The sequence below is a fragment of the Netta rufina genome (assembly GCF_964035555.1).
Source record: "Netta rufina genome assembly, chromosome: 2".
Lineage (NCBI taxonomy): Eukaryota > Metazoa > Chordata > Aves > Anseriformes > Anatidae > Netta > Netta rufina.
Window position 1 is genome coordinate 30073218 of NC_140124.1, and position 25797 is coordinate 30099014.

The 25797-nt window shown below is 36.2% G+C and overlaps 1 protein-coding gene across 4 annotated transcripts in view; it reads right to left on the reverse strand.

Annotated features, from left to right (window-relative positions):
• DGKB (diacylglycerol kinase beta) overlaps positions 1–25797 on the reverse strand; it is a gene marked incomplete at both ends in the record, with an annotated part of 326775 nt that overhangs the window by 61455 nt on the left and 239523 nt on the right. For all 4 annotated transcript variants that reach the window (XM_084306831.1, XM_084306829.1, XM_084306830.1 and 1 more), the window contains 2 exons: positions 17742–17937; positions 23337–23427. In XM_084306831.1, the coding sequence (XP_084162957.1) occupies positions 17742–17937; positions 23337–23427 (287 nt within the window). The remainder of the gene's footprint in view (positions 1–17741; positions 17938–23336; positions 23428–25797) is intronic.

A 25797-nucleotide genomic window follows, 5' to 3' on the forward strand; every position in this document is an offset into this window, starting at 1 on the left:
AGTCAGTATTTCATAAATGTGCACTCAACAGTAGGAAGTGATTTGAAAACTGGACAAATACAGTTATGTACGTGAACTCAATTTTCCATTACAAGGAGCATAACTGCAGTTCTTTCTAGTTGGAATAAAATATTTGGGATTTTCATATGCCGCTGGACCTAAATGCCTTGGATGCTTTATAAAACAACTCCTGAACTAAGATTTAGCTAGTATAAGAAAATCCAATGTAAATGTCAAAAAGATACTGGCAAGTCACCTGAGGTTAAAGAAGACTTATGAGGTTCTTCTATGAGGTTCATTGCTGTACTTCCACATGGCAGGTATGGTAGTTTAAAAGTTCTTGTTTTTATATTGTATAAACATTTAGATTAGTAAATCTACCACTTGGCCTCAAATCTGGCCTGTAACAAAAGTTAATGACAACTAGTTACTTTTCCTGCCTATGAACTCAAAATGGAATAAATTAGAACCAAATATGTATTGAGCATCGTTAAATAATGTTATTTAACTAGTAAGGACAATCTGTATTTGTACCACAATCTTTCTTGCTTGTTTTTACTAAACTGACTCTTTTGTATATACAAGAACCATAACTCTGAGACAAACCTGTAGCAAAAAAATGAAATGCTTTAGTAGGGCTCACCATTACCAGATTGCCCTAATTTCAAACACTCTTAGATAACTAAAAATGTATGTATCACACCAAGCAATATTAGATTTGATGTTTAGTGTTCTTTCCTTCAAGAAGAAATGATTTCATAAAGGCCTGATCAAAATGAGTTCTCATTTTCACATTCAAATAATTTCATTATTATTATTTTTTAATACAATGTAAGCAGAAGATTCATATAGGAAAACTTTTTTTTTTTTTCCAAACATTGCAGGTATGTAGCATGATTTCCCCCCTCTCCAGTGGGTTTCTGTAACCTTGATTTTTTTCCATTACTTTTTATGGAAATATTCGGTTAAATACTAGTTTGATCTTACTTTGAAATACAACTTACTGCAAAGTACACTGCCATTCTCTATTAATATTTACACTCAGATAGAGCTTAGGTATGCTCCAGAAAGTTTTACAAACCTGGACACACATAGACAAAGAGATTGACTGCATTACAGTGATATTTGAATTGAGTTGATCCTCACTACATAAAAGGGTCTCTAGAAAGAGAATATTTAAAAATAAACATCATGGGTATCTTCATGAGTTGATATCTAAAATGAATAGCTGTATATGTTTTGATAAATGAGTGGCAATTTTATAACTGAAAAGCATTGCCAGTACATATGAGACTAACCACACAGATTTTCACCTGTAGAAAGTGTATTTCAAAAATTGCTTCAGACAGAGTAAGATTAATCAACTCCATCACCCCAAATTAATTATACAGCAATTATTTTTTGATGTTTTAAATGTCTTCTGATTATGTCTTACTCAGTAATTCTCAAAGTGTCTACATCTTAATATGATTTCCGATCTTATAACAAAAATTGCTGATTGTTTCTTACTAGCATAACTTTTTCATACTCTAAAGACTTAATCATCCATATTATCAGTTCTTAGGTAATGGTTCTAAACATCCCCAAACTTGCAAAGAATAACTGAATAAACTTATTTAAAAGCTTGAGACACGAGTAGTGTTTTCCACACAGCCTAGAGCAAAAGGCCACCTATGGGAAACTTCTGATTACTTGTAGAAGGTCATCTAAGTGTGAAGCCATTTGCACTCCAGGGAGCTTATTATGATTATTATTACAGGTTTGTAAGCCTTTTGGAAAGCAGAGGCTCTAAACTTTTAGGCACATTGTTGGAATAAAATAAAATTGAAATTAAAACAGCCATGAGGTAAGAGGTCATTAAGCAGAAATAAAAAGAATTTAGAAGGAAAATTACATTCTCAAATATATTTAGAGTCCAGATAAATGGAGGAGAAGCTTTCTAGAAGACACTGTGGGCTTCAGAACACACCTAAGTTCAATTGCCTCTAACTGGATTTAAACGTAAACTTACAATTCAACATTGATCATCAGCGGGTTAACTAAGTCTGTACATGAACTGATGAACATACTGTTTTAAGCCTATAAACTTAACAGAGATGAAATGAAAAGCCGTGAATGTAGACCAGAAAAAGTAATGAGATTATCAGTTCCAGAGCACTATTTGCCAGTTGAGGTGGAAGTTCCACTAAGGTTTCACATGGCAGTGTTGCTTTTGCACGTGGATGGGAATACTGAAGTTCTTTCAAGAACATAGGTCCCCAGCAGAGAACTTCAAGTGAATGGTAGGAGCCTCTGGGATAGGACTGTTGAGTCAGCTAAGACTATCATAAACTGAATAAGAAATATGAAAATAAAACAAATGACAGACTGACTGCCTGAATTAGGGTGACACACAATCAAAATGAGATTGCACTTTTTAACCTTGCATTCAGGAACCAAACCCTTAGATTTTAGCAAACAAACTTTAGGTAGTAAATTCTTAGACTCTAGACTGTAAGTACTAGACAAGCCCCTGAACAACCTGATATAATTAGACGTGCTTTGAGCACAGAGGGTTGGTCTATTTGACCTTTATAGGTCCCTTTCAACCTAAATTATTTTTTAATTCTTCAAACAGGAAACATCCATTTGATCTGTGTTTATAAAATGTCTAGTGTCTGAGACCTTTGGGTGTTACCACAGAACACATACATAATAGTCAGTAACTGCCAATTTATTGATAAGTTTCATGTAATGTAATACAAGGAACGGTTTGGTCAGCCTCAGATTATTTATTGGGTTATAAGAAGGCTTCCCCCTCTCCCGATATCATTGCTTTTCCTGTATTCTATAGTATAGTAGACCTGCAAAAGAAAAACATCATCAAAATGATGCTAATGGTACACTGACATCATTTGTGATTTATTACAAATCTGTGGCTACTCTAGTCCATATTTTAAAGAGGCTTTATTACTGGTTGGCAGCTGAAGCCACTGCAAAACCTTTCTGATAGCATGGAAAGAACTTATTTAACTAGCAAACAGTCTTTATTAGAAAATAATGCACAAAGAAGGTATGCATTTCTGAGTTCCATTGAGGATGTGCAAACCAGAAAAATAAAATTCAACTCAATCACGTAATTTTACCACTTCTGTAATGTTAACAAATATTTAAAATTATTTTAAGTGTAAATGTCTGAAAACTCAAGGAGGATGATGGGACAACTCCTGAGACTTGCACAGCAGGCCTTTAAAATTGTTCAGTTTGCCTCTTGCAGATTTCTGCAGCATGGAATGTATTGCCGAGGGCACACAAAGCCAATACAGTAGCTTTAAGCTGTGCATTCTCAACATCATGGAAAGAATCACAGCTAGAAATTTTCTCCCCTGCAGGAATCACCCACTGGGGCTATAGATAGGAAGCACAATTTAGTGCAATCAGAGATCACAACATATATAGTAAATGGCAAAATCTGTACCTACTTGGACTTTACAATTAAGCATATACCTCTGCTTTACTGTTATTTTTCTTATGTCCAATTTCAAGGACTTCTGATGATAATAAAAAAACCCTCCCACTGACACGTATGAAAGACAAGCAGTGTGTGTGTAGCCCTGTTGCCTGGAAATAGTAGGTCCAGAAATAGTTGGCGCTAGACTTTAAATAAAATCATAGAACTCTTTCAGCCTTTCTACTCTCACTGTGTAAATGCGAAAGTATTGTAAATCTTGTTGACAGTTATTGCCATATCCATTGGCACACAGTCAGCAGCAGTTTGAAAGGTGTTGTGCAGCATAGTTAGTGCCCATTACCTGTCTCCCTATATTTTCTTAAAATTTATTTTCACCCCAACAGGCAGCACCTCACAATGTCATTAATTTGTTGGGCAGCTCATACTTTCCAATACAGCCTACTTTACAATGTGCTCTTATAAACAACCTGGTGGTTTACCGGCAATGCTTAACAGTGTCAGGAGGGATACTTCAATTTAAAGGCAGCAGGTAAAAATGAAACAGGTCACTGACATGACATGGTCTGGCTGAATATCCCCTCTTTTAATTTGACTTATCATCAGCACAAGTGAACAAAATCACCAGAATTACACTTGGTCTCTGTAAATATGTGATTGAAACAATACTATCACAGTGCTTTTTATAGGTGTGTTTGCACACATGCTTTTGCTACACAGTATTTTGCTATACCATATTCCCTAGCAGAACATGGGTGCTTGGATGAAAGGGGGGTGGGGGAACAACAACAACAAATCTCTGCTTCCAATGTAATTAGTCACTAGTAAAATACTTGCACAATTCCAATATATACATATTTAGTTTTAATTATCTTTTAATGCTTTGCTCAACTCAACTCTTTTCAAATCAAGAGGAAAAAGGAAAAAACAAAACAAAACAAAAAAAAAAACACCAACAACACAGAACCAATACAGAGGATTTTGTTGGTTTTTTAAATACAGCGAACTGAATCTGACATTGTTTTTGTTCTAATATATGCTTCCTTTTCACATCCCTCCTTCTTTCTCACACACAAACACTGATTTTCTCTTGTAAATTCAAATTCTACCTCCAGTGAGTAATACAAGTGTATATAGAACCAATCTGTGGTCTTACCCAATTCTTCATATCACCAATATTTTAGAATATTCCGTTGTGTTTTTTTTTTTTCTTTATTTTTTTTAAGTAATATTAATGTGTACATTAACTGCAGCTGTCTCTCCTGTTGTTACTCAAAATTAAATTGCTGTCAATGCAACACCTTTTGCAAACACTCATGGAATGTGAAATTTTCTAGTAACAAGTAATAGAACACTAGAACGTATCAGAGGTTATGATCATGTGTTACAGCAGCCAGGAATGATAGGGTATTATACTTTTATTTCTGTATCTTTAATCTAAAGATTTAGGCACCTGGGGCAGGGTTAAATGAACAAGCAATTTGAGTAACATGCTATCAGACATTCCTAGGGAATACTGGTCTGCCATTAAACAAATTGAATATTGCAAAATGATTATTGCAGCTTTTTGTACTAAGGTCAAAACACAAAAACATATGTTTGGCATCAGAAAATATTACTGCAAATCTAAACCATAAATGCATGAATCTGGTCATATGTAGGATTTTTGAGGGAGATAGCAATCACCCACAACATTCAGAAAGCCTGGAAGGGTTAAAACTGTTTCAGTCTTAAATTTAACCAACCTTTCTAATTCATTTTTATCATTTTCCATGTGCTTGTAATGTTTTCTAATAACAGACCAATTCCTTAACTCACACAGGAATCTAAATTACAATAATCATATGCATTCCATTCCCCAAGAAAGGAAACACCTGTTGTAGTTAGTTAATTGCTGACTTTTTGTAAGCTTTAGTAAGAACAGCAACATTTACAAAACTTCAGATGCAGAAAAACACATGAATTATAAAATTGATATGAAACTCAGAAACTATGTTGAGACAGTAACAGATGTTTTCACTTTGTTAATTAAAGAAAAACTCTGTATCAAAGTACCATAATAGAAGACTTTTATAACTAAGTTGGGGGCTAGTTTCTGTTCTCAGACAGATTTAATACTTCTGCATTGTGTTAATCATGCTATATATGAGAAAAATATGAGAATTTAATATTTTGTAAAAAAATAAAAAGTATGTGAGCATAAATCAACATAAAATGTAGAAGATATATCCAACAAAAAAATCTAAAAAAAAAAAAAAAAAAAGTACATTTGTTAAGGAATTGTAACTGATGTTGAAAAAAGGAAAAGGCACATATTTATGTGATTACAAAATCTAAAATGTCAATTAAACATATGTTTCTAAATATATCTATACACACACATACAAACTCATAATTTTTTTCCTCTGAAACTTGTTATTTTTTCCTCATGCACATTCAGAGATATGGAACATATGAAATTCTGTCCTGAGCTATGGCACGTTATTACTCCCTCATATAAATCTCACATTTTCAGTGGAATTACCCTAAAAAGGATTTATGGCCCAATGCACGTGTACAAATACTCACATTTTAAGGATAGCACAGTGAACTTTAAATAATAATTACTTGTCTTCTACGTTAGTAAACTGAGTTCTAGACTCACCACACTATGCTACTGTCACTCGTCTGTGCAAACTGTCAAAGCACAGTAGCAAAGCTATGGTCAGAGAAAAGACCAGAACGAAGAAACAATAGAGTTCAAAAAAGGCAAAGCTGAGCTCCTCCTTTTGTGCAAAAATGAACTAATTATTATAGACCTTTACATCCTGCAATGCGTATTTTCAAGCAAAAGTCAAGTCTTTACACAAACACTAGCAAATCTATAGCCTTCAGCACTGAAAGCAGAGGGAAAAGAAACAAAAAACCATGCATAAGCTGATCAGCTTCACTATAATGAAAATGATACGTATAATCTTATGCCATTGGGTATTCCATTCACATCCCTTATCATTTACCACATCTTCACTAATAACATGACTGCCTTTGCCTTACAGGTAAGTATTCATTTACCTGGACAAATAAGCTACAAGAGTCATGAAGGGCTTCCAGCAAAGCAGAGTTACTGTGTCTTTTGCAGAAGATGTCACACTAGCCTTCTACAGACACCTGCGCTGAGGTAAAATATAGGCCCTGCACAATGTGTTTTTAAGGAAATATCCCTTGTTCCAGGTAAGGTAAACACAGCCTAGATTTACTTTGGATGCTGCAGCATGCATTGTAGAGGGGCCTGAACTGCTCCAAGGTGCTGGATGAAGACCCTTCCTAAGACCTATCAGCAAGGTGATGTTTTTACTGTTTAGCAGCCAAGGGAAGTCCCAGCACAATACTGCATTAATGCTGCTGGTACAGAACTTGGCTTTTTATAGTTTGCATGCTATATTATGGGTGTACCCTACAACGAGTAACTTCCTACTTTTCGGTTGGTACCTAATAACAGAATCACAGAATTTCTAGGTTGGAAGAGACCTCAAGATCATCGAGTCCAACCTCTGACCTAACGCTAACAGTCCCCACTAAACCATATCCCTAAGCTCTCCATCTAAATGTCTTTTAAAGACCTCCAGGGATGGTGACTCCACCACTTCCCTGGGCAGCCTGTTCCAATGTCTAACAACCCTTTCGGTAAAGAAGTTCTTCCTAACATCCAGCCTAAAACTCCCCTGGTGCAACTTAAGCCCATTCCCCCTCATCCTGTCACCAGGCACGTGGGAGAATAGACCAACCCCCACCTCCAACCACTGCTACAGCCTCCTTTAAGGTATCTGTAAAGAGAAATAAGGTCACCCCTGAGCCTCCTTTTCTCCAGGCTGAACAAGCCCAGCTCCCTCAGCTGCTCCTCATAGGACTTGTTCTCCAGGCCCCTCACCAGCTTCATAGCCCTTCTCTGCACCCGCTCAAGCACCTCCATGTCCTTCTTGTAGCGAGGGGCCCAAAACTGAACACAGTACTCAAGGTGCGGCCTCACCAGAGCCAAGTACAGGGGGGACGATCACCTCCCTAGCCCTGCTGGCCACACTGTTTCTTATGCAAGCCAGGATGCTGTTGGCCTTTTTGGCCACCTGAACACACTGCTGGCTCATATTCAGCCGACTATCAACCATCACTCCCAGGTCCTTCTCCGCCTGGCAGCTCTCCAACCACTCCTCTCCCAGCCTGTAGCTCTGCTTGGGGTTATTGCGCCCCAGGTGCAGGACCCGACACTTGGTCTTGTTGAACTTCATGCAGTTGACCTCAGCCCATTGGTGCAGCCTATCCAGATCCTCCTGCAGAGCCTTCCTACCCTCAAGCAGATCGACACACGCGCATATCTTGGTGTCATCTGCAAACTTACTGAGGGTGCATTCAATGTCCTCGTCCAGATCATCGATGAAGATATTAAAGAGGACCGGCCCCAGCACCGAGCCCTGGGGAGCGCCACTAGTGACTGGCCTCCAACTGGACTTGACTCCATTCACCACGACTCTTTGGGCCCGGCTATCCAGCCAGTTTCTAACCCAATGAAGCGTGCGCCAGTCCAAGTCAAGAGCAGCCAGTTTCTTGAGGAGAATGCTGTGGGAGACGGTGTCAAAAGACCACATCCACAGCCTTTCCCTCGTCCACCCAGCGCGTCACTTTGTCATAGAAGGAGATCAGGTTCGTCAAGCAGGACCTGCCTTTCATAAACCCATGCTGACTGGGTCTGATCGCCTGCTTGCCCTGCAAGTGCTGCGTGATGACTCTCAAGAGGATCTGCTCCATGAGCTTCCCTGGTACTGAGGTCAAACTGACAGGCCCGTAGTTTCCCGGGTCTGCCCTCCGGCCCTTCTTGTAGATGGGCGTCACATTTGCTAGCCACCAGTCAACTGGGACCTCCCCCGATCGCCAGGACTGCTGATAAATGATGGATAGTGGCTTGGCCAGCTCCTCTGCCAGTTCTCTCAGTACCCTTGGGTGGATCCCATCCGGCCCCATCGACTTGTGCACATCCAAGTGCCGTAGCAGGTCACCAACCAGTTCTTCATGGATAGTGAGGGCCAAATCCTGCTCCCCATCCCCTTCCACCAGCTCAGGGTACTGGTATCCAGAGAACAACCGGTATTGCCGCTAAAGACTGAGGCAAAGAAGGCATTAAGCACCTCCGCCTTTTCCTCATCTCTTGTAACTAAGTTTCCCCCCGCATCCAGTAAAGGATGGAGATTCTCCTTAGTCCTCCTTTTTGTGTTGATGTATTTATAGAAACGTTTTTTGTTATTTTTAACGGCAGTAGCCAGATTGAGCTCCAGATGAGCTTTGGCCTTCCTAATTTTGTCCCTGCACAGCCTCGCAACATCCTTACAGTCCTCCCTAGTGGCCTGCCCACTTTTCCAAAGATTATAAACCCTCTTTTTTCTCCTAAGATCAAGCCACAATTCTCTGTTGAGCCAGGCCGGTCTTCTTCCCCGCCAGCTCGTCTTTGGGCACGTGGGGACAGACCGTTCCTGTGCCATTAAGATTTCCCTCTTTTAGAGCGCCCAGCCTTCCTGGACCCCTCTGCCCTTCAGAACCACCTCCCAAGGGACTCCACCAACTGGTGTCCTGAGCAGCTCAAAGTCAGCCCTCTGGAAGTCCAATACAGCGGTTTTACTGGTCCCCTTCCTGGCCTCGCCAAGAATAGTGAACTCCACCATTTTGTGGTCACTCTGCCCAAGACAGCTCCCGACAATCACATCCTCCACCAGTCCTTCTCTGTTTGTGAAGAGAAGGTCTAGCGGGGCGCCACCCCTGACATGCTATTCTTCCCGCCTTCATTTAGTTCTCTGTACAAACCAATATTTTTTTTCTTTTTTTTTTTTATACAATAGCTAGAGTTAATTTCACCTACTACATTTAAAGTCATAAGAGTTATATGTGTAAATCCCTGTACTTAGAGATAAGATAGTCCTTTATGCCATTTTAATCAATCTTTGTCATGGGTATGTTACTTAATAGCTCTGTCTTCCTATAGAAAATGAGCAACTTAAGGGAAATGAAACTTTTCAAAGATACATTTTCCTTCTGGCAGTCTATGAAATACACCATAATTATCCTCTTTTGATGAATAACGTTTGAAAGAAAATGAACATTCTGTGCACCAAAAGGTATAATACAATGACAATCTCAATTGCCTTGTAAATAAAAGGAAATTGTTTTTCTACTATGATCTATATTGCACAGAAACCTATATACATGCTTTATAAATATAAAACCAAATCAGACTATCAATCTATTTCTCAAGGTTCTACTACTTCCTTCTAACAATAAAAATCAGTATTTCACAGCAACTAGGAATGGTATTTATATTTCTAAAAGATTCAAAGTGTGTTATGAATTATGGACTCCATCCCCTAGGCTGATTGGTGTACTTGCATGAATAAGGCTCTTTCTGAATACAGAACCTTGTGAGTAATAAAGGTATATAGAGGAAAAGAAGGTATCCTAAAGCTCTGCTGCTGTGGGGGGAGGAAGAAAGAGGAGAAAAGACTTTTTTATTGGCATAATCAAAATATGAGTCCTGTAGTACATTGCCTTATTAGGAAAACTCTGCTATTTTTAATATCTTGGTAAAGTGAATGTTTGACTTTAAGATCTTACAAACAAAAGTGTACAACGCACAATTTAAGTAAATGTGCCATTTGTCCCTTTTTGATAGCTGTTGTCCCGGTATACATGTTCAAGCTGTAAAAGAGAGGAGCTAAATCCACAGTCATCAGTAGCTATTATGTTGAAAAGGTATTTGAATATAAACTTACCCCTCAGATAGTCAGAAAAAATCCAAGTTCTCAGTTAGAAAAATTACTTCTCTACTGAGAAGACCTTCTATGTGCACTTACCAGAGCCAATACTTTGTCATGTTAAGTAGCTGAGCACCTTTCTCACCTCTGCACTATGTCTAAACTCCCAAACCATTGCTTAAAGACAATAAGTAGGAATTTGCTAATGTGGAAAAAGAGAGTGACATTTTTTTTCCTCCTTATTATTATATTCATGTATCCACAGAAATAAAATATTGCTAAACAGTGGAAATCACAATATGAAGCATTCTGCTCCACAGCTATTAGAGGAACTGCCAAAAAATGGAAACTATTGTATCAATGGAAACAACTTAAGAGTTGCATCCTGACTTTTGCAAAGATGCAGGTCCTGGATTTACAGGAACAGATGATTCCATCTGAGCAAATTGGCAAAGGTTGCTTGCCTTCATTGGCTTTGGAGAGATTGCAAATTCAATGATCACCACCTCCTACACCGATGAACTACCTCAAGAAGCTGCTTTCGGTGGGACAGCAGTTCCCAGTAGCTATTAAGCCGGAGACATGGAGCAAAATGCCTGATGTGGTGGCCAGTTGCTGCTACTCTGCTGATAAAAGAGGCAGTGCACAATGATTGAGTGACACAACACAAGTGCACACAAAGGAAATGGGATATTCAGTGAGCCATTCAAACTTTTTAAAAGGTGACAAAATAATGCAACTCAAACTAAAAATGGGGCAATATATAACTCCACTGAATGTAACTCCACTTCCTAACATTGCCTGTACTATAATCTGACTGGTGCTCCCCCAGCTCAAGTGCACAACACCTGGAAGTTATACTGCAAAAAGAATTTGCACATACACTGGAAAGACAGACATTCTGCCATGGTCCTTTCTGTACAGTGAACTAGGGACTTCAGCATTCTTAAAGATGAGGGATACTTTAGCATTGTATCCAGAAGAGAACATGGTTCTACTCATCTAAAACAAACAAACAAAAAAAACAGTTTGAATTTGGATATGTATTTCAAATGTTTAATGTTTGAAAAAATATCTGGATTAGAAGAGTTATTTATATTTAAGGCATTTCTCTGCCTTCCTAGTTTTCTAGGACAGAAAATAATGTGCCAAAAACCTTGAGAAAATGCTGCTATTTTCAGAGCAATTAAGGAAAATTTAGGAAGAATTGAAAAATTGAAAATATCATACAAGGATAATTTTGTGTTATTTTCCATGCAAAGAAATTGAGGTATATCTCTAAATGAAGTGGATGTGTGAATGAAACATTCAAAGCATTTTAGATTCATGTAACTTTATATCCTACGTACGTAACGTACATCATATGCATGTTTCCTAAATTTTCACACTAGGAATAAGTTCCCCATGAGTTTTATAGTACTTTACATTTAAATAATACTGGATTCTTCTCCAGAATTTCATACACTTATTGCTTTGACTTAATGCCTTATACGTGTGTCATCAGTGATTAGTTCAATTTAAATAAGCATATTAGCATGCATATGGATACTCCTTCCACTTTACCTTTTCTGGGACCTGCCATAATTCTTCTAAATTTTACCTGTTTTGCTGCTTAAGAAACTTCTTTTCTTCTTTTTCTCTCTTCCTTCCTTCCTTCCTTCCTTCCTTCCTTCCTTCCTTCCTTCCTTCCTTCCTTCCTTCCTTCCTTCCTTCCTTCCTTCCTTCCTTCCTTCCTTCCTTCCTTCCTTCCTTCCTTCCTTCCTTCCTTCCTTCCTTCCTTCCTTTTTTCTTCCCTGATGTCTGTATCAGACAACTTGTAGGTCTTATTGGGTTGCTTTCATTAGGAAGAGAACAGCAATGTCAGATTTTCTTTCTTCATACTTTCTCTCTTATTGTTACAGACAAAAGAGCATTTTCCTTAAATATAGGAAGACAGAAGAGACAGAAGGCAGTCTCTTTGCTTAGCTAACAGTTTTATAGTCAGAATTCAGCTGAAAAAGCTGTCTTCCTCTTCACTTTTCCTAAGAAATATCTCAACAGATTTTCTATTACTCTGTTTAGTGCTTTCCCTTTTCACTGTTTTTTTTCTATTGTCCTTCACAGAAATATAAACCCTTACATATATTATCCAGAAAGGTATTTCCAGAATATACATCCTACTTGTATCTTTGCTTTGGAAGCATATATATACACCTCAGCTTGTGTACAGACTCTTCTTGCAAAAGGACTGTAATTGTTTTGCAAGCTAATGATTTTTTAACCTAGCCCACAACAGTGTGCATTACTAATTATTTCATTTGTTGTTTAACTGATTTAGTCACTGGTTTTCATGGGGTAGACATATTTCTGCTTGCTGGAATTATGAATAACAAATGTGTTACCTCAAGCTATTGAATGGATATTTTTTTATAAACTTAAGGTAATTTTCTCATTTGCCTTTTTATTTTCCTTTCTTTAAAATAACACAAATAACCTACAACACTGGTTACTAGAATTGGTATATATCAATAGTACTTGTATTCTTCAAGTTCTGTACGTATATGCACAAAAATACCTACTTAGGATTGTCAAGACAGCAAGTAATTAAATGGTTCTATTTAGGTGCTCTGTCTAAACAACATCATTTTGCTAGGTTCAACAGGCTTTTGTGGACCAGGTCAGAAACAGCTATATTTAGTTATTTTTCCATGGCGATAATGTGTCGATGTGTATCAATTTATCGATGTGCGGTAAACTGCCTAAACAAGATACAAAGTTAGAGAGATAAGGTAATCTAACTATTAAATTATCTGTAGCTTTCTATAATTGCAATCTTATACATGTCTTGTACCATACCATAAATAAACTGATACTGATCTCACACTATATGCTGAACTGGAACAGTTTCTAACTTCTCCAATGTAATTCATTCATATTTAGAGATCTCAAAATTCATAATAGTTAGGAAATTTTAAACAGCAATGAGTAATCATGTGGCCAAAGCATATTTTTTGAAAGACCTCCAGAAATGTAAATAATGTGCTAGCCCAGAAAGCTGACAAATTGCCTTTAGAATTCTTGTTAGAAGTCCCCTATTTCTATGAAAATTTGGGATAGGATGTTTTCCTTCCCCTGTAGGATGGAAATTGATACCTAATGAAAAAAGGTATTTTCTCCTTTTCCACTGTGTATGGAAGTTTTGAAGTGTTCTGAGGCCTTCATGCCCTCTGTGTGTCCCCTGTTTTTGACTATAGAATAATATGTATCCAGACAGTTAACTATATCTAAAATTTTTGCATTTCCATTCAGAAATTCATAATGCAGTTATTAACCAAGATTTCCACATAGAATTACGGAATTGTGGTATGCATTAGGTGCTGTGACATGAATGCATACATGTACTATGTTGAAATGCTATAGAAGTCTGGGACGTTGCTGAGCAATAGCTCACTGAAGTTCTTTTAACAAGCTGTGCAGATCAACTTGTTGACTACTTGGTTGAGTATCAGTGTGCCGGGTGATGTACAAAATAAATAAGAAGGAAGTATTGTACTGAAATATTTACCGTCTAAAGATTTCAACCATTAATAGTTCATAGATGTTTCCTTCAGGAATGAATCCATCAAGATGACTGAAACTACTCTTGTAAAAATAAGTTACGTAGATATTTGCAATGAAGTCTTAAGAGATTTTGTTATTGTTTAGCCCCAACAGGCAGCTCAGTACCACACAGCTGCTCGCTCACTCTCCCCAGATGGGATGGAGGAGATAATTGGAAAGGTAAAGGTGTGAGAACTCATGGGCTGAGGTAAAGTCAGTTTAGTAGGTAAAGCAAAAACTGTGCATGTAAGCAAAGAAAAACAAGTAGTTCATTTGTTGGTTCCCATCAGCAGGTAGATGTTCAGCCACTCCCAGGAAAGCACGGCTCATCATGTGTAATGGTTTCTTAGGAAGACAAATACCATCATTTCAAATGTTTCACATCCCACACACCCAGCCACACCCCTTCTCCTTCTTTCCTTCAGCTTTTATTGCTGAGCATACAACAGTATGGTATGGGATATCCCTTTGGTCAGTCTGGGTCAGCTGTCCTGGCTGTGTCCCCTCCCAGCTCCTTTAGCATCCCCAGCTCCTTGCTGGTAAGGCAGCACAAGAAGCAATAAATAAATAAAAGAAACCACCAAAACAAAACAAACAAACAAACAAACAAACAAAAGAAAACACACACACCAAAAACTTGGCTCTATGTAAGCTCTGCTCTGCAGCAGCTAAAACCATTCGTGTGTTATCAACACAATTTTCATCAACAATCCAAAACACACCATTGTGTGAGCCTCTACAAAGAAAATTAACTCTATCCCAGCCAAAATGATGACTGACTTTAAAAGAGATTGATGACCTTAAAAGATACTTCATTTCAGGACAGGGCTGTAACTAATTTCAGTAATGACAACAAAACAAAGAATAAAAATATTCCCCCTAAAGGAATCTGACTCCACTCAGCAAAAAGTTTAATAGAGAAATTTTCAAAAGAATAATTTCCCTTTCTCTCAAAAGGCTTTAAAATTCAATTTAGTATCTCTGTGAGGAAGAAAGTTTTGCTGTTCCATACCTAATATAAGTGACATATCTTTCACAGAAGATGTGTTTTCATGATTCAACTTATGTTTTGGATGTCATTTCCAAACATCAACTAGCTTATTTATGTTTCTCAACTCATACTTTAGTTTATATGCAGTATGTTCAACTTTTTATAGAAGCAATTTTGGCATTTTCAATATCTGTATACGTTTACCCAAAATTCCTGTCCAAATACTGTTCATCTACCTTCATGGACTCATCTACCTTCATGGACTGTTACGTATGTGGTTATATGTTTTTCTGATACATTGAGTTTGTGCAATATAAATGGTAATATAATACAAATGTGCAATATAAATGGTAATGAGAAATTAGTAAAATTAAGTTAGATTAGTTAAAGAAGAAGAAAGAAGAAGGAGAATAAAGAAAAAGTAGAAAGAGGAGGAGGAGGAGGAGGAGGAGGAGGAGGAGAACCCAATTCTTTCCCTAATAACATTTGCTGAAAGACCCTCTATATGCTGCATTTCTGGATAGGAACTAAATTGAAAACTGTAGTATTTGCTTCCATTAACAAAGAATAGGATAATATTTAGTATTATTATAGCCTTAGCTAAGTAAGGTTTTCTTTCTAAAGAGTTATATGAAAACAGATTTGTGCAATTAACTTACATGTTTTTACACAAAAATGTCAAAGCCAGTCAGCAGTTCAATAGAAATATGTATGATACATATAGACACACACAAACCTATACACTATCAGTGCCAAATCTTGTTCTTTAGCTCATGAGATGAGCTGGGAATGTATTTAAGCAACAAATATTTTAAATTGCTACATTTCAACATATCATTTTTCTGATTAAGGCTAATCAAGTTGTTTTTCAAACAGGTGTCCATTTTATTGAAGTCCAAAACTGTGGATTGAGTATGCAGAGATAGATAATGGGAAGGTAAGGAAAATACAAGCTCAATATTGGCTTCAATTGGCTACCTACACTTTGACACCAGTAAGTGGGGAAAAAAAGAGGGGAGCAGGCTTAGAGAGAGAGACATATCTGTATGATCATTTGGAGAAGATTTTCCTGCAGTGATGACCATGCTGCATATACTTGGCTCACATTAAGTGACAAATCCAAGAGCAGAGGGAGGACAGCAGCAGGACCTTGCAAAGGTTTCTTCTTTAGAAGGTTTCAATTAAAGTCTTCCCAGTTCAAAAAGAAGTGCAACAAACATGTCGAGTTGGGAAATCCTCTTTTAATCTTATTAAGCACTGAAATGCTACTGTAGATGTATACTACCCATGTATTCAGTGACAAGATACAGGTGTTCCAGCTTATAATTTTGAAAAGTCTACCTCTGCTTTGAAACTAGGCTTTGGGTGAAACCACTTCAGTTCACAGCACATAGTTTCTACAGTAAGGTACTTAATGTTTACATTATGAATACTTCTATAGATAATGTAGAATCTTCTGATCACTTTGATGTTTTAAAGTCTCTGATATTATTATTATTATTTACCTGTACAGAAAAATGCAAATATATAGTAACATCCTTCTAATATCAGCACCAAAAACAGTCATTAGTTTGAGATCACTGTTATTTATGTATTAAATACATATTTAACCCCAACAATTAAAGAAATTATAATAAATTGTTTCACTACTTATCAAAAGGGTCAAGTGTTCCATCTCCCTATGTTCAGAAGCAACAGAAAAGAAAATATTTTTATGAGTCCATTACCCATTAGCCTGCTTCCATCTCTTGAACACTGACAGAATACCAAGATAGTAGTGTATGAAGAAGCTCAGCAACTGGTAAGACTTCAGGTGACAATGTGTTTGGTAAGTTACCCTGAGACAATGAGAATATATGAAATTGCTACAACACAGAAAATTTTGGGTCCTAGTACCTATTGCAGCCGCAAAGCCATAAAAAAAATACTTTGTTCCTCAACTTTTGTTATCCAGGTAAATTAGCTGGATTAAAACTACACCACATATTAAGATATAACTAGTGATTTAAAAAAAAAATATTGCTGATAAAATACAAAAAATAAGATACCCAAAACTAGTAAAAGGACCATAGTAACATCAGACAGTTAGTCTTGATATTTATTAAGTCTATGGATGCTGGAACCACTGAAGCAGGAGATATTATTTCCATAAAATAAAAAGTAAAGAAAGGAAATAAATAAATAAATAAATAAATAAAGAGTTTTTGAAGTCTTCTCCCTTAAGTCTTAAGTCTGCTTATCCTTTGCTGTGAACAGAAAATTTTAAAATCACCACAACTTGTGATATATAATGATGTGTTAAAACACCTAGTATTCAGATTCTGTGAAGTAGAATAAATATTACTATTTACTGTAAGGATTTGTTGAAAGTTATGATTATAATAAAATTTAAGGAGCAAATCCTCCTAATCACTAGGAAAGTAGTAAGTCCTGAAGGAAGGATCATGTCCATACAAACAAGCTGCATCATATACAATGAAGGATTGCACACAGCAACATAGTATGGTAGCTTTGTCTTGTTATACTAAAGTAATTTTCCACAGCCTCAGTAAAAGTTTGTTAGAAGCAGGCCATGATTATTCCCAAGTTTTATGTGTACTGACATTTATAAGCATTTAAAATGCTAAGTAAGCATTTTCTTACTCCCCAGAACTCCAGGTACTTCTAGACTGAATATGACAGTAGCAAACAGTGCCACATGGTGTGCTTAGTCTGCTTAACAGGTAACATCCCATCTAATAAAAAGCAGGTTTGCAAGTACATAGATTGTAATCATCAGCATGTCTCTTTATGCCTTTGCTCCAGTGCTTCCCATCAGAAAAGCTAAATGCAGAAGAAAAGAAATAGCTAAGAGCTGTCTATCCTTTCTCTTGACAAGTGGCAATGCAAGGGTAATTATAGAACTGAAGTGACTTTATGGAGCCAGGTAGCCTATATTAATCTGTAAGCTTACCTTGGCATACAAATTTCAGTTCCTTGGCATCTGTGACAGTGGTTCTTTTATCTGACCTCTTCTTTTCTGTCCGACGATGGCTACGCCTTTTCTTTGTCTCTCCCCAAAGATTTGATCCACCGTGCATGCTTGGGATGTTCAGAATGGCAATTCCTTCCAGAGAAATATTGATTAAGTCTAGCTGAATTCCATCACACTGATCAGCAAGGAAAAAAAAAAAAGAAAAAAAAAAGAACAGAAACAAACAAAAAACAACAAAGGGTTGGGGGTGGGGGTAGAAAGAGAGCAGTAAAAGAGAAAGAAAAATCAGAATGTTCTACCTATCACTCCAGCTATTAGCAGACAAACATTTATACTGTAAAATCACTATAGCAATAACTGTTATTTTTTTGTTTGTTTGTTTCCTGTTCCAGATAAATTGTCTGTCTTACAATTTTGCAATGATACTTGCTGTTGTAACACTTGAGTCCCTTCCACATGAACTGAATATGCCCTGCATACAGGGCATGCACAGTTTTATGGAAAAGGGTCTAAGAGCCTGATAGCACAGAACACCATGCAGATACTAGTTTCAACCCAAAGGTACAACTGGCACATTAGTGTAGAGCTATGTCTGATTAATAACCCATACTAAGAGGTAAGATTATCAAAGTGCTGATGCAGGTACGGCATTTCTTATCCTAGGACCTCCATCAGCAATAGCTATTATGCCAGTTCTCTGAAACATGCATCATTGCCAAAGGAAAACATGGCCATTTTTAGGATTATCATTGAAGGATTTTCACTGTTTTGTGTATCATGTTCTTGAGGTTTTTCAGTATTTCTTTCACATTTAGGCAAAAGAGGTATATGGGGCCAAAGAAGAGGGATCAGTGATCAAAGAGCTTTCCAAGACTCACTAGATAAACTCCTGCTTTCAATAGCAACACTGAACATTGACAAACATTTTATAGATATATGGTAATTTATTACATTATGGCCTTAAGTTAAAAGGAACATTAAAGGGACCATAATTTTCATTTGCAGGAAAACTATTCGGAGGACCTTAGCTTTTAAGCCTGTTGAGCAACAAACTTCAGTGTCTTCTCAGGGGGCAGAAGCTGACATTTGCAAGCACAGTTTGCCTGACATACACAAGACATACCTAGTGTGATAGGATATACCTAGCCTTAAGTGACTACAACTTAGTCAGGCACAATTCTCCTCCCCACCCACATTCTTTTAGGATCCGGGCAAGCTCTTCACACATAGAAAATGTAACAAAATACTGAAGAACCTCCACAGAATTAAAAAGACTTCAGGTTACTTCAGTTGAACCTGTGGGTGTAAGCCAAAGTTCCCAGGACTGTTACATAAACTTGTACCTTAGCTGAAGGTAGATTAGCTTCATGTCTCACAACATAGCTAGAGTACACAGACATCTTGGTGAGCTACGCATGTACATATTATGTACAGCAATATATTTTGCAAACATTAGATCCTACTTCTGCAATGCTCTGCAAGTCAGTAGGGGGTCCAGTCATGCATTTAAAATTGATTAAGGGTCTTATTTTGTAATTCCAATATGTAATAATCATATGTAATAATCAGGAAGAAAACTGGAAAAATAATTAACCATGCTTCAGTAACAGTCCACTGACACCTTGCAGCTTGATGCTCTGTGGGTCACTGGCACTTTGTCCTCTTTATATAAACTTTTATCACAGCTTTTAAGGAGTGCAGAACTCAAGAACAGCTGTGCATAATTATTCATTTACCCTAAAACTTTCCCAGAACACAAAACAGAACTGTATTATAATGCATACTCTGCATCTTAATGTTGTAAATCTGGAGAGTGAACAATTTTGACATTAGTTTCCATTTCATATTTGCTCTTTAAGAACCTGTGTATTACATGCATATAGGGAAAGCTTTAACGTGAAAAAACATATCCGTGAGTTGGCAGATATGGCAACAACTATAATTGAAAGTGTAACTTTTTAATCAGACTTTTCTGGCAATAAAAATGTCATGGGCCTTCACAATTATTTTGGAAGCGAATTCATGTTTTTGCCCATATTTTATACGTATTAAATATCGAGACGATTAATTTTACTAAAAATTCTTCTCATGTATATGCTCACTTACTCCTATACATTCTAGATAAACAGATATTAATTTCATAATTAAAAGTAATCTTGTGTAAATACCCTGCAGGCCTCAATGAATCAAACACATACTGTGTGTCAGGCCTCCCACTGTCTTCAAGTGGAATGTACTGGCTGGATAATTAGATAGTACATATTTTTTAACCTTATTTGCATGCATATTATATCTTTTGCACACTGTCAAGCAGCAGTAACAACAAAAGTCAGATTACCACAGGGAATTCCCACAAAGAAGTCTTCATTCCTTATAATTTGCAGCCTAAATTAAAATAATTTGATCTTTGACAAGGATGAAATGTCAAGCAGAAGGGGGTCCTCTACAAGCCACGGCCTGTGGCTTCTGAAATCTGCCTAATTTATGTCAGTCACTTCTTAATACATATTTAAGTATTACACGAGAAAGATGATAAATATGCAATCTGACACCTTTGGTATTTCCCTGCTGTTAATTTATAAAGGTCTGGCGTCCCCCAAACTGACTGGAATTATTTAAATAAAAGAAGAACTGTGAAATAGGATGGCTGAGGGTCTGGCTTCCATTTTCACTCAATATTGAACACAGCAGGTAGTACACTAAGACAATTATTTGACTAGGCCTCTGAATCCCACAGTGGTGAGGAACTTTCTGAATTAGCAAAAGAAGTATTTTTTTTGTTCACACACAGTCAAGAAGTTTGCACGACAGGTAGCTCTGCATTGTCCTAACACATTCATATGCTACAACAACAAAACTCAGATGTATTCTGCTCCTTTTCTTTCCCTCTTTCTTTTTTTTTTTTTTTTTCCCTAATAGAGCAATAATAAAGCAATGATACTGCTAAAAATAAAAGCATACTTTCAAATACAGAGTATGCCTACTAGATTTAAAATAAACATTAGTGTTCCTACTTTTTTTTTTTCTTGACTTCAGTCCCTATTCTCGCATTATCTTCTACACTTATTCATTACACCAAAATTTCCAGATCATCTCCCTGTGGAGAACATATCCATGTAACCAAGTACAACACTATGCTTTTGCAGTAGTTATGTACCATGACAACCCCATTTACACTGGATTTATGCCTAGTCTCATTATGTACCTTTCACATACATTTCACATACATTTCACATACATTCTTTCCTTCCTGCCTTCCTTTTTCTCTTCTTTCCTTTTTTTTTTTTTTTTTTTTTTTTCTCTCTCTTCCTTCCTCCCTTCCACCCTTTCTCCCTTCTGGTGGAAATAAAGTATAAGTGCTCTAAACTGTAATGTCTTAAGCTTCATTTATTGACACATTATTTTAAAAATAATTTATTTTTTTCCTTTAGAACCTGGTTCTCTTGTCAAATTTTGGATCACAGTTTGGAAATATAACCATCTCTTATTCTAAATAATGTTTTAGTAAATGCTACTTTCTTGGGTTACCAAAGAGGTGACTTTTCGTGTATCCTCAATACAGATTTTAGTTATAAGAATTTAGTGTTAAAACTGTGCTCTCCATCTCAAACAGAATAAAAACTACAGAACTTAAAATAAATCACTGTATATGAGGAAAGCCAGACTTAACTACGTTGGAAATCAAATACATGGTTGAATAAATATTTGCCCACAGAATGTTTGATCACTTTTTCCTAGCTCAGAGATATAGATCCTTAATCTTTGTGGATTTTGTTCATTCAAAATTTGGCTGTAGAGAAAATACATTCTTTGTGGACTTTGTTCATTCTGAAATAGGTAATCATACACCAAGCTCTCACTTACAGGAACATCCCCAAGCAAGGGGCAACAGGTTAAAAATAAATAAATAAATAATGAAAACAGCACAACTCCCAAGTGTTTACACCATACAAGAAATATTAGATACAACCATATTGGTTAAGCATTGTTCATTTAAATGTAATTTACTTGTAGTAATATCTGTAAATAACTACCTCCTAATAATTCTTGTGTAAACATTTTGGAAACTGTTTCCCCTACGATTTTTGTTCCTAATTGTAGGAATAATGAGAATGGACAGGATAGAGAAAGTGAATATTAACAAACACATCTTATATACTGACAATGTAATATTCTATTGGTAATAACAGTGTTACTAATATGAATTGGTAATAATTATAAAACTAGTATCAGCAGCATCATGAACTTGTATGCATATTTGTATTTAACATTGGATGTTAACGTTTCATCAATCTTTTGATGACTACAATCAAACAGTTTAAGAAGGTAACATCTTCTTAAAAAAATGAGACTATGTAGGATTTTTGCTGAGTAGAAATATTTTCTTAGGAAAGCCAATAAAATTCATATTTAATCAAAAGGTACATTTAACTTGCAGTATATTCAAACTAAATCTAATGAGGTAAGCATTTCTTCCAATAACTAATCAAGTATTTTTGAGGCTATCTGTTCTTAAACCCAAATGTGTGAATAACTGTCCTAGTAATTTTATTTATTTATTTTTTAATTTTAAAGAAATGTGTGTGGAAAAAAGAAAAAAAAAAAAAGCTGTGTAACAGGCAAGTTTGGCACCACAACCTTACAGGTTCAGTCTCAGTATTTGCTACTGTTCTACTACCAGATGTTCCCTTCAGATCATTTCATACTATGCCTTTCAGGAGTCTTTAACCTAACTATCATACTCTTACCATACCTCTCCAAGTATTTCATACTCCTATACAAATACTCCATCGACATGAGGAGTATCTCATTACAGTAGGCAAAAGAGAACACCACAATCCTCTTATGAAATGATTTAATTATTTAACTTAAATTCTCAGATTTGTAACCTCACTTATTTCACATTTTTCACATTTTTAATTTACTTATTTATAAATACCAGCCACCCTAACAGTTTATGTAATGTAGCCAATTATTCTGTCATCCATCAAAGTAGCAGTGGCACATCATTTTAAATTCGTATTTTGTCTGTAACTATCCAGTGTCCTTTCAGTTAATGTTCAATGCATAATAGAATGATGACCCCTCGTGCAGAAAGAAAAGCTATTTAATTAAGGGGAACAAATCCAAAAAACATATATCCTTTAACCTTTATTCAGGAAAGTAAGTACAATTTTAGGGAATTGAGTTTTAAAGGTTATAAAAACTTGGGACCTAGAAATAATAAGTAATTTTTTTTTTTTAATTTTAATCCTGCAGCAGCTCTCACTCCCTCTGACAGTCTTTCATTTTTCCATCTGACCTAGCCACACTCCCTATTGATTTCTAATGTTATATTTCACCTCTTGACCTCGTCTACTGTATTAAGACTTCACTAATCATCAAACTGAACTTTGTTCCAGTGTTCAGGGCTGCACTACAAATAGACATGATAAAAATAATATTTTGGAATATAGGGTCAAAAGGATGTGCACTGCTTTGCCTTGTTGGATTCAGGCATTCTGCACCCTTGCTCCCTGAATTTCAGCCAAACTAGTGACATTTCAAAGATAAAGGCAACAATTAGTTTCTTACTTCTATTTCTACAGATTCATGCAGCTTCTTACAGGTGGCTGAGAAAGTTTCCGAAGTGCCAAATTCAAAATACCAAAATTTGTTCTTCATTCTGAAACAAGAAAAAAAAAAGAAAGAAAAGAAAAAAGATCTTATTCACTATCAATATGTGACAAAACTGATCATCCTGTCTTCCATTATAAGTAATGGCAAAGGCTTGGGAACATGTGACATCCCATTCGAAATAGATGAGCTCATAATTTTCAAAGCTTAAATGTTGGTGTCAAGTTGTATGATATCCCCTAAAGGGATAACAGAAATGTGTTGAACTGACAGGTTCAAATGTACCTTTGACTTTTCTTTTTCAGTGACTATCAGAATATTTTTTGACACTTAACCAGTGACATGTCTCAGAAAAAATGTATCGATTTTATTTCATGTCTTACACCTACTATATGATTTCTGATTCATTGTTAAAATCTCCATCCTGCAGAGAACTAGAATGTGCAAACAAGGAACTCCCATTGTGAAGAAGAGTCAAGACAAAAATGTAGCTTGCCTTAGGCTAGCTGAAGGTAAAGGTAAATGGTTATTTTTCCTGATGAAAGGTATTCAAAGAAAATAAAAATTCTAGATCTAACAATCTTTAGATATTTTGCAGTAGAAGAGTAGTATTACAAGATAATTAACTCATAAACACATTTTAAATAGGTGACAGAACCTGCATTTTGAAGTTCATCAATAGATTCTACAGAAAAACAAAGCAGGATATAAACACTAGTAAATTGCTTAGTTTATCATGACAGCAGGCAGAGATTATGTTTTTTTTTTCTCGTCAAATACATAAAGGCTGCACTTCTGTTTTACCATATTTATTACACACTGTTAAATACAATCAGGACACCAGCAGTACCATTTCAAATAAGTATGCACAGTTTTGTTTAACTATCATAAGTAATTACTATTGTGTAACAAAATGAAAAGCTAAAAATTAAAGAAAAAAAAAAAGAAACAAACAAACAACAACAACAAAAAACAACACTGAATTAGAATTCAATATTACACTTCAAAATAAGAAATAAATTCTTTTATGAGGAAGAACTTTATTGTTCAGGTGACAGAGCACTGGAAAAGGTTGCCCAGAGAGGTTGTGGAGTCTCCTTTGGAGAGACTCAAAACTTGTCTTGATGCAATCCTATGTAACACTCTCGGTGACCTTGCTTGAGCAAGGGTTTTGGACTAGATGATCAATGGAGGTCCCTTCCAACCTCAACCATTCTGTGATTCTGTGAAATCAGGTATGAATACAAAGCTTCCACCTGTATAAGCTATACTTTTACACAAACATTGCAGTGTGCTTGGAACTTGAAAAACTGAGTTTGCCTGAGTTAGAAGTGAAGGAGTGAAACTCAGATTACCATCAGGCAGCAAAAGTACAAAACCCACCCTTGGTATATTTTTCAAATTACATAAATAAAAGGCTAGTTAGTGACTCTTCAAGTCCCTTTAATTGCCTCCTCAGACATGCAGAGGGAGAAGTAGCAATACAGTACTGTCTATTCCAAGGAAGCCTACTGGCATGAGAGCCAACAATTCCTTCTCGTTGTCAGAGATAATCAAGGGTGTCCAGCCTGGCAGCCTTCAAGGGGTGGGGGACACAAGAATAATATGAGATGGGAATAGTAAGAGAGAAAGTGACACATTTCTGAATAAGAAAAAAAAAAAAAAAAAAAAAAAAAAGTACCAGTATTTTATTTATTTATTTATTTATTTATTTTCCACAGAAAATCTGAAAATGTTTGGAAACAGTTTCTGAGGACGGGTTCTATCCATACTGCTCTAGGGTAAATGAAATTCTTAAAAGAGCACCAACAAACAGAAGGGCTTAGATCACATTCAGTACCATGTGACTATGAGTGGAAGTGGTCTGTTGTAAGTTCCTTCTGTACCTGTAGATTTGTTAATATACTGACATGCTGACCTGGAATCAACTGTTCTATTTATACCAATGATTACCAAGAAATGTATAATCATTTCATTTCTAAACAAGGGTGAACAAAGTATTGAATTTCTTTGCGTAGCTTTGAAAAATCTAGATGCTGTTATTCCCCTGCTACTTTCTATTCAGGAATGATGAATAATGAAACAACAGGAAAAATTGATGTTAATTGTTCAGAAAAAAATCCTTTGTCACTTCTTCTTATACTATTATTAAGATTAACAAGCCTTTTCATTTTTTGTTCTTTGAGATCCTTTTCTCTTGCTGTTTGTTATTTTACCACAAAAGAAGCACCTCTTCTTTTTCTTTATTGAAAAGCCTTCTTTAAATTGACTTTTTGCATTGCATATAATAAATTCTTTGACTTGCACATGGATAAAATAGATAGACATATCTTAGAGTCATTCAGAATCTGTGGTTTCAAATTCATGTCTTTTGAGTTCAGCAAATCAAATCCCAGCATTGGCACTGGTTTACCAGAAG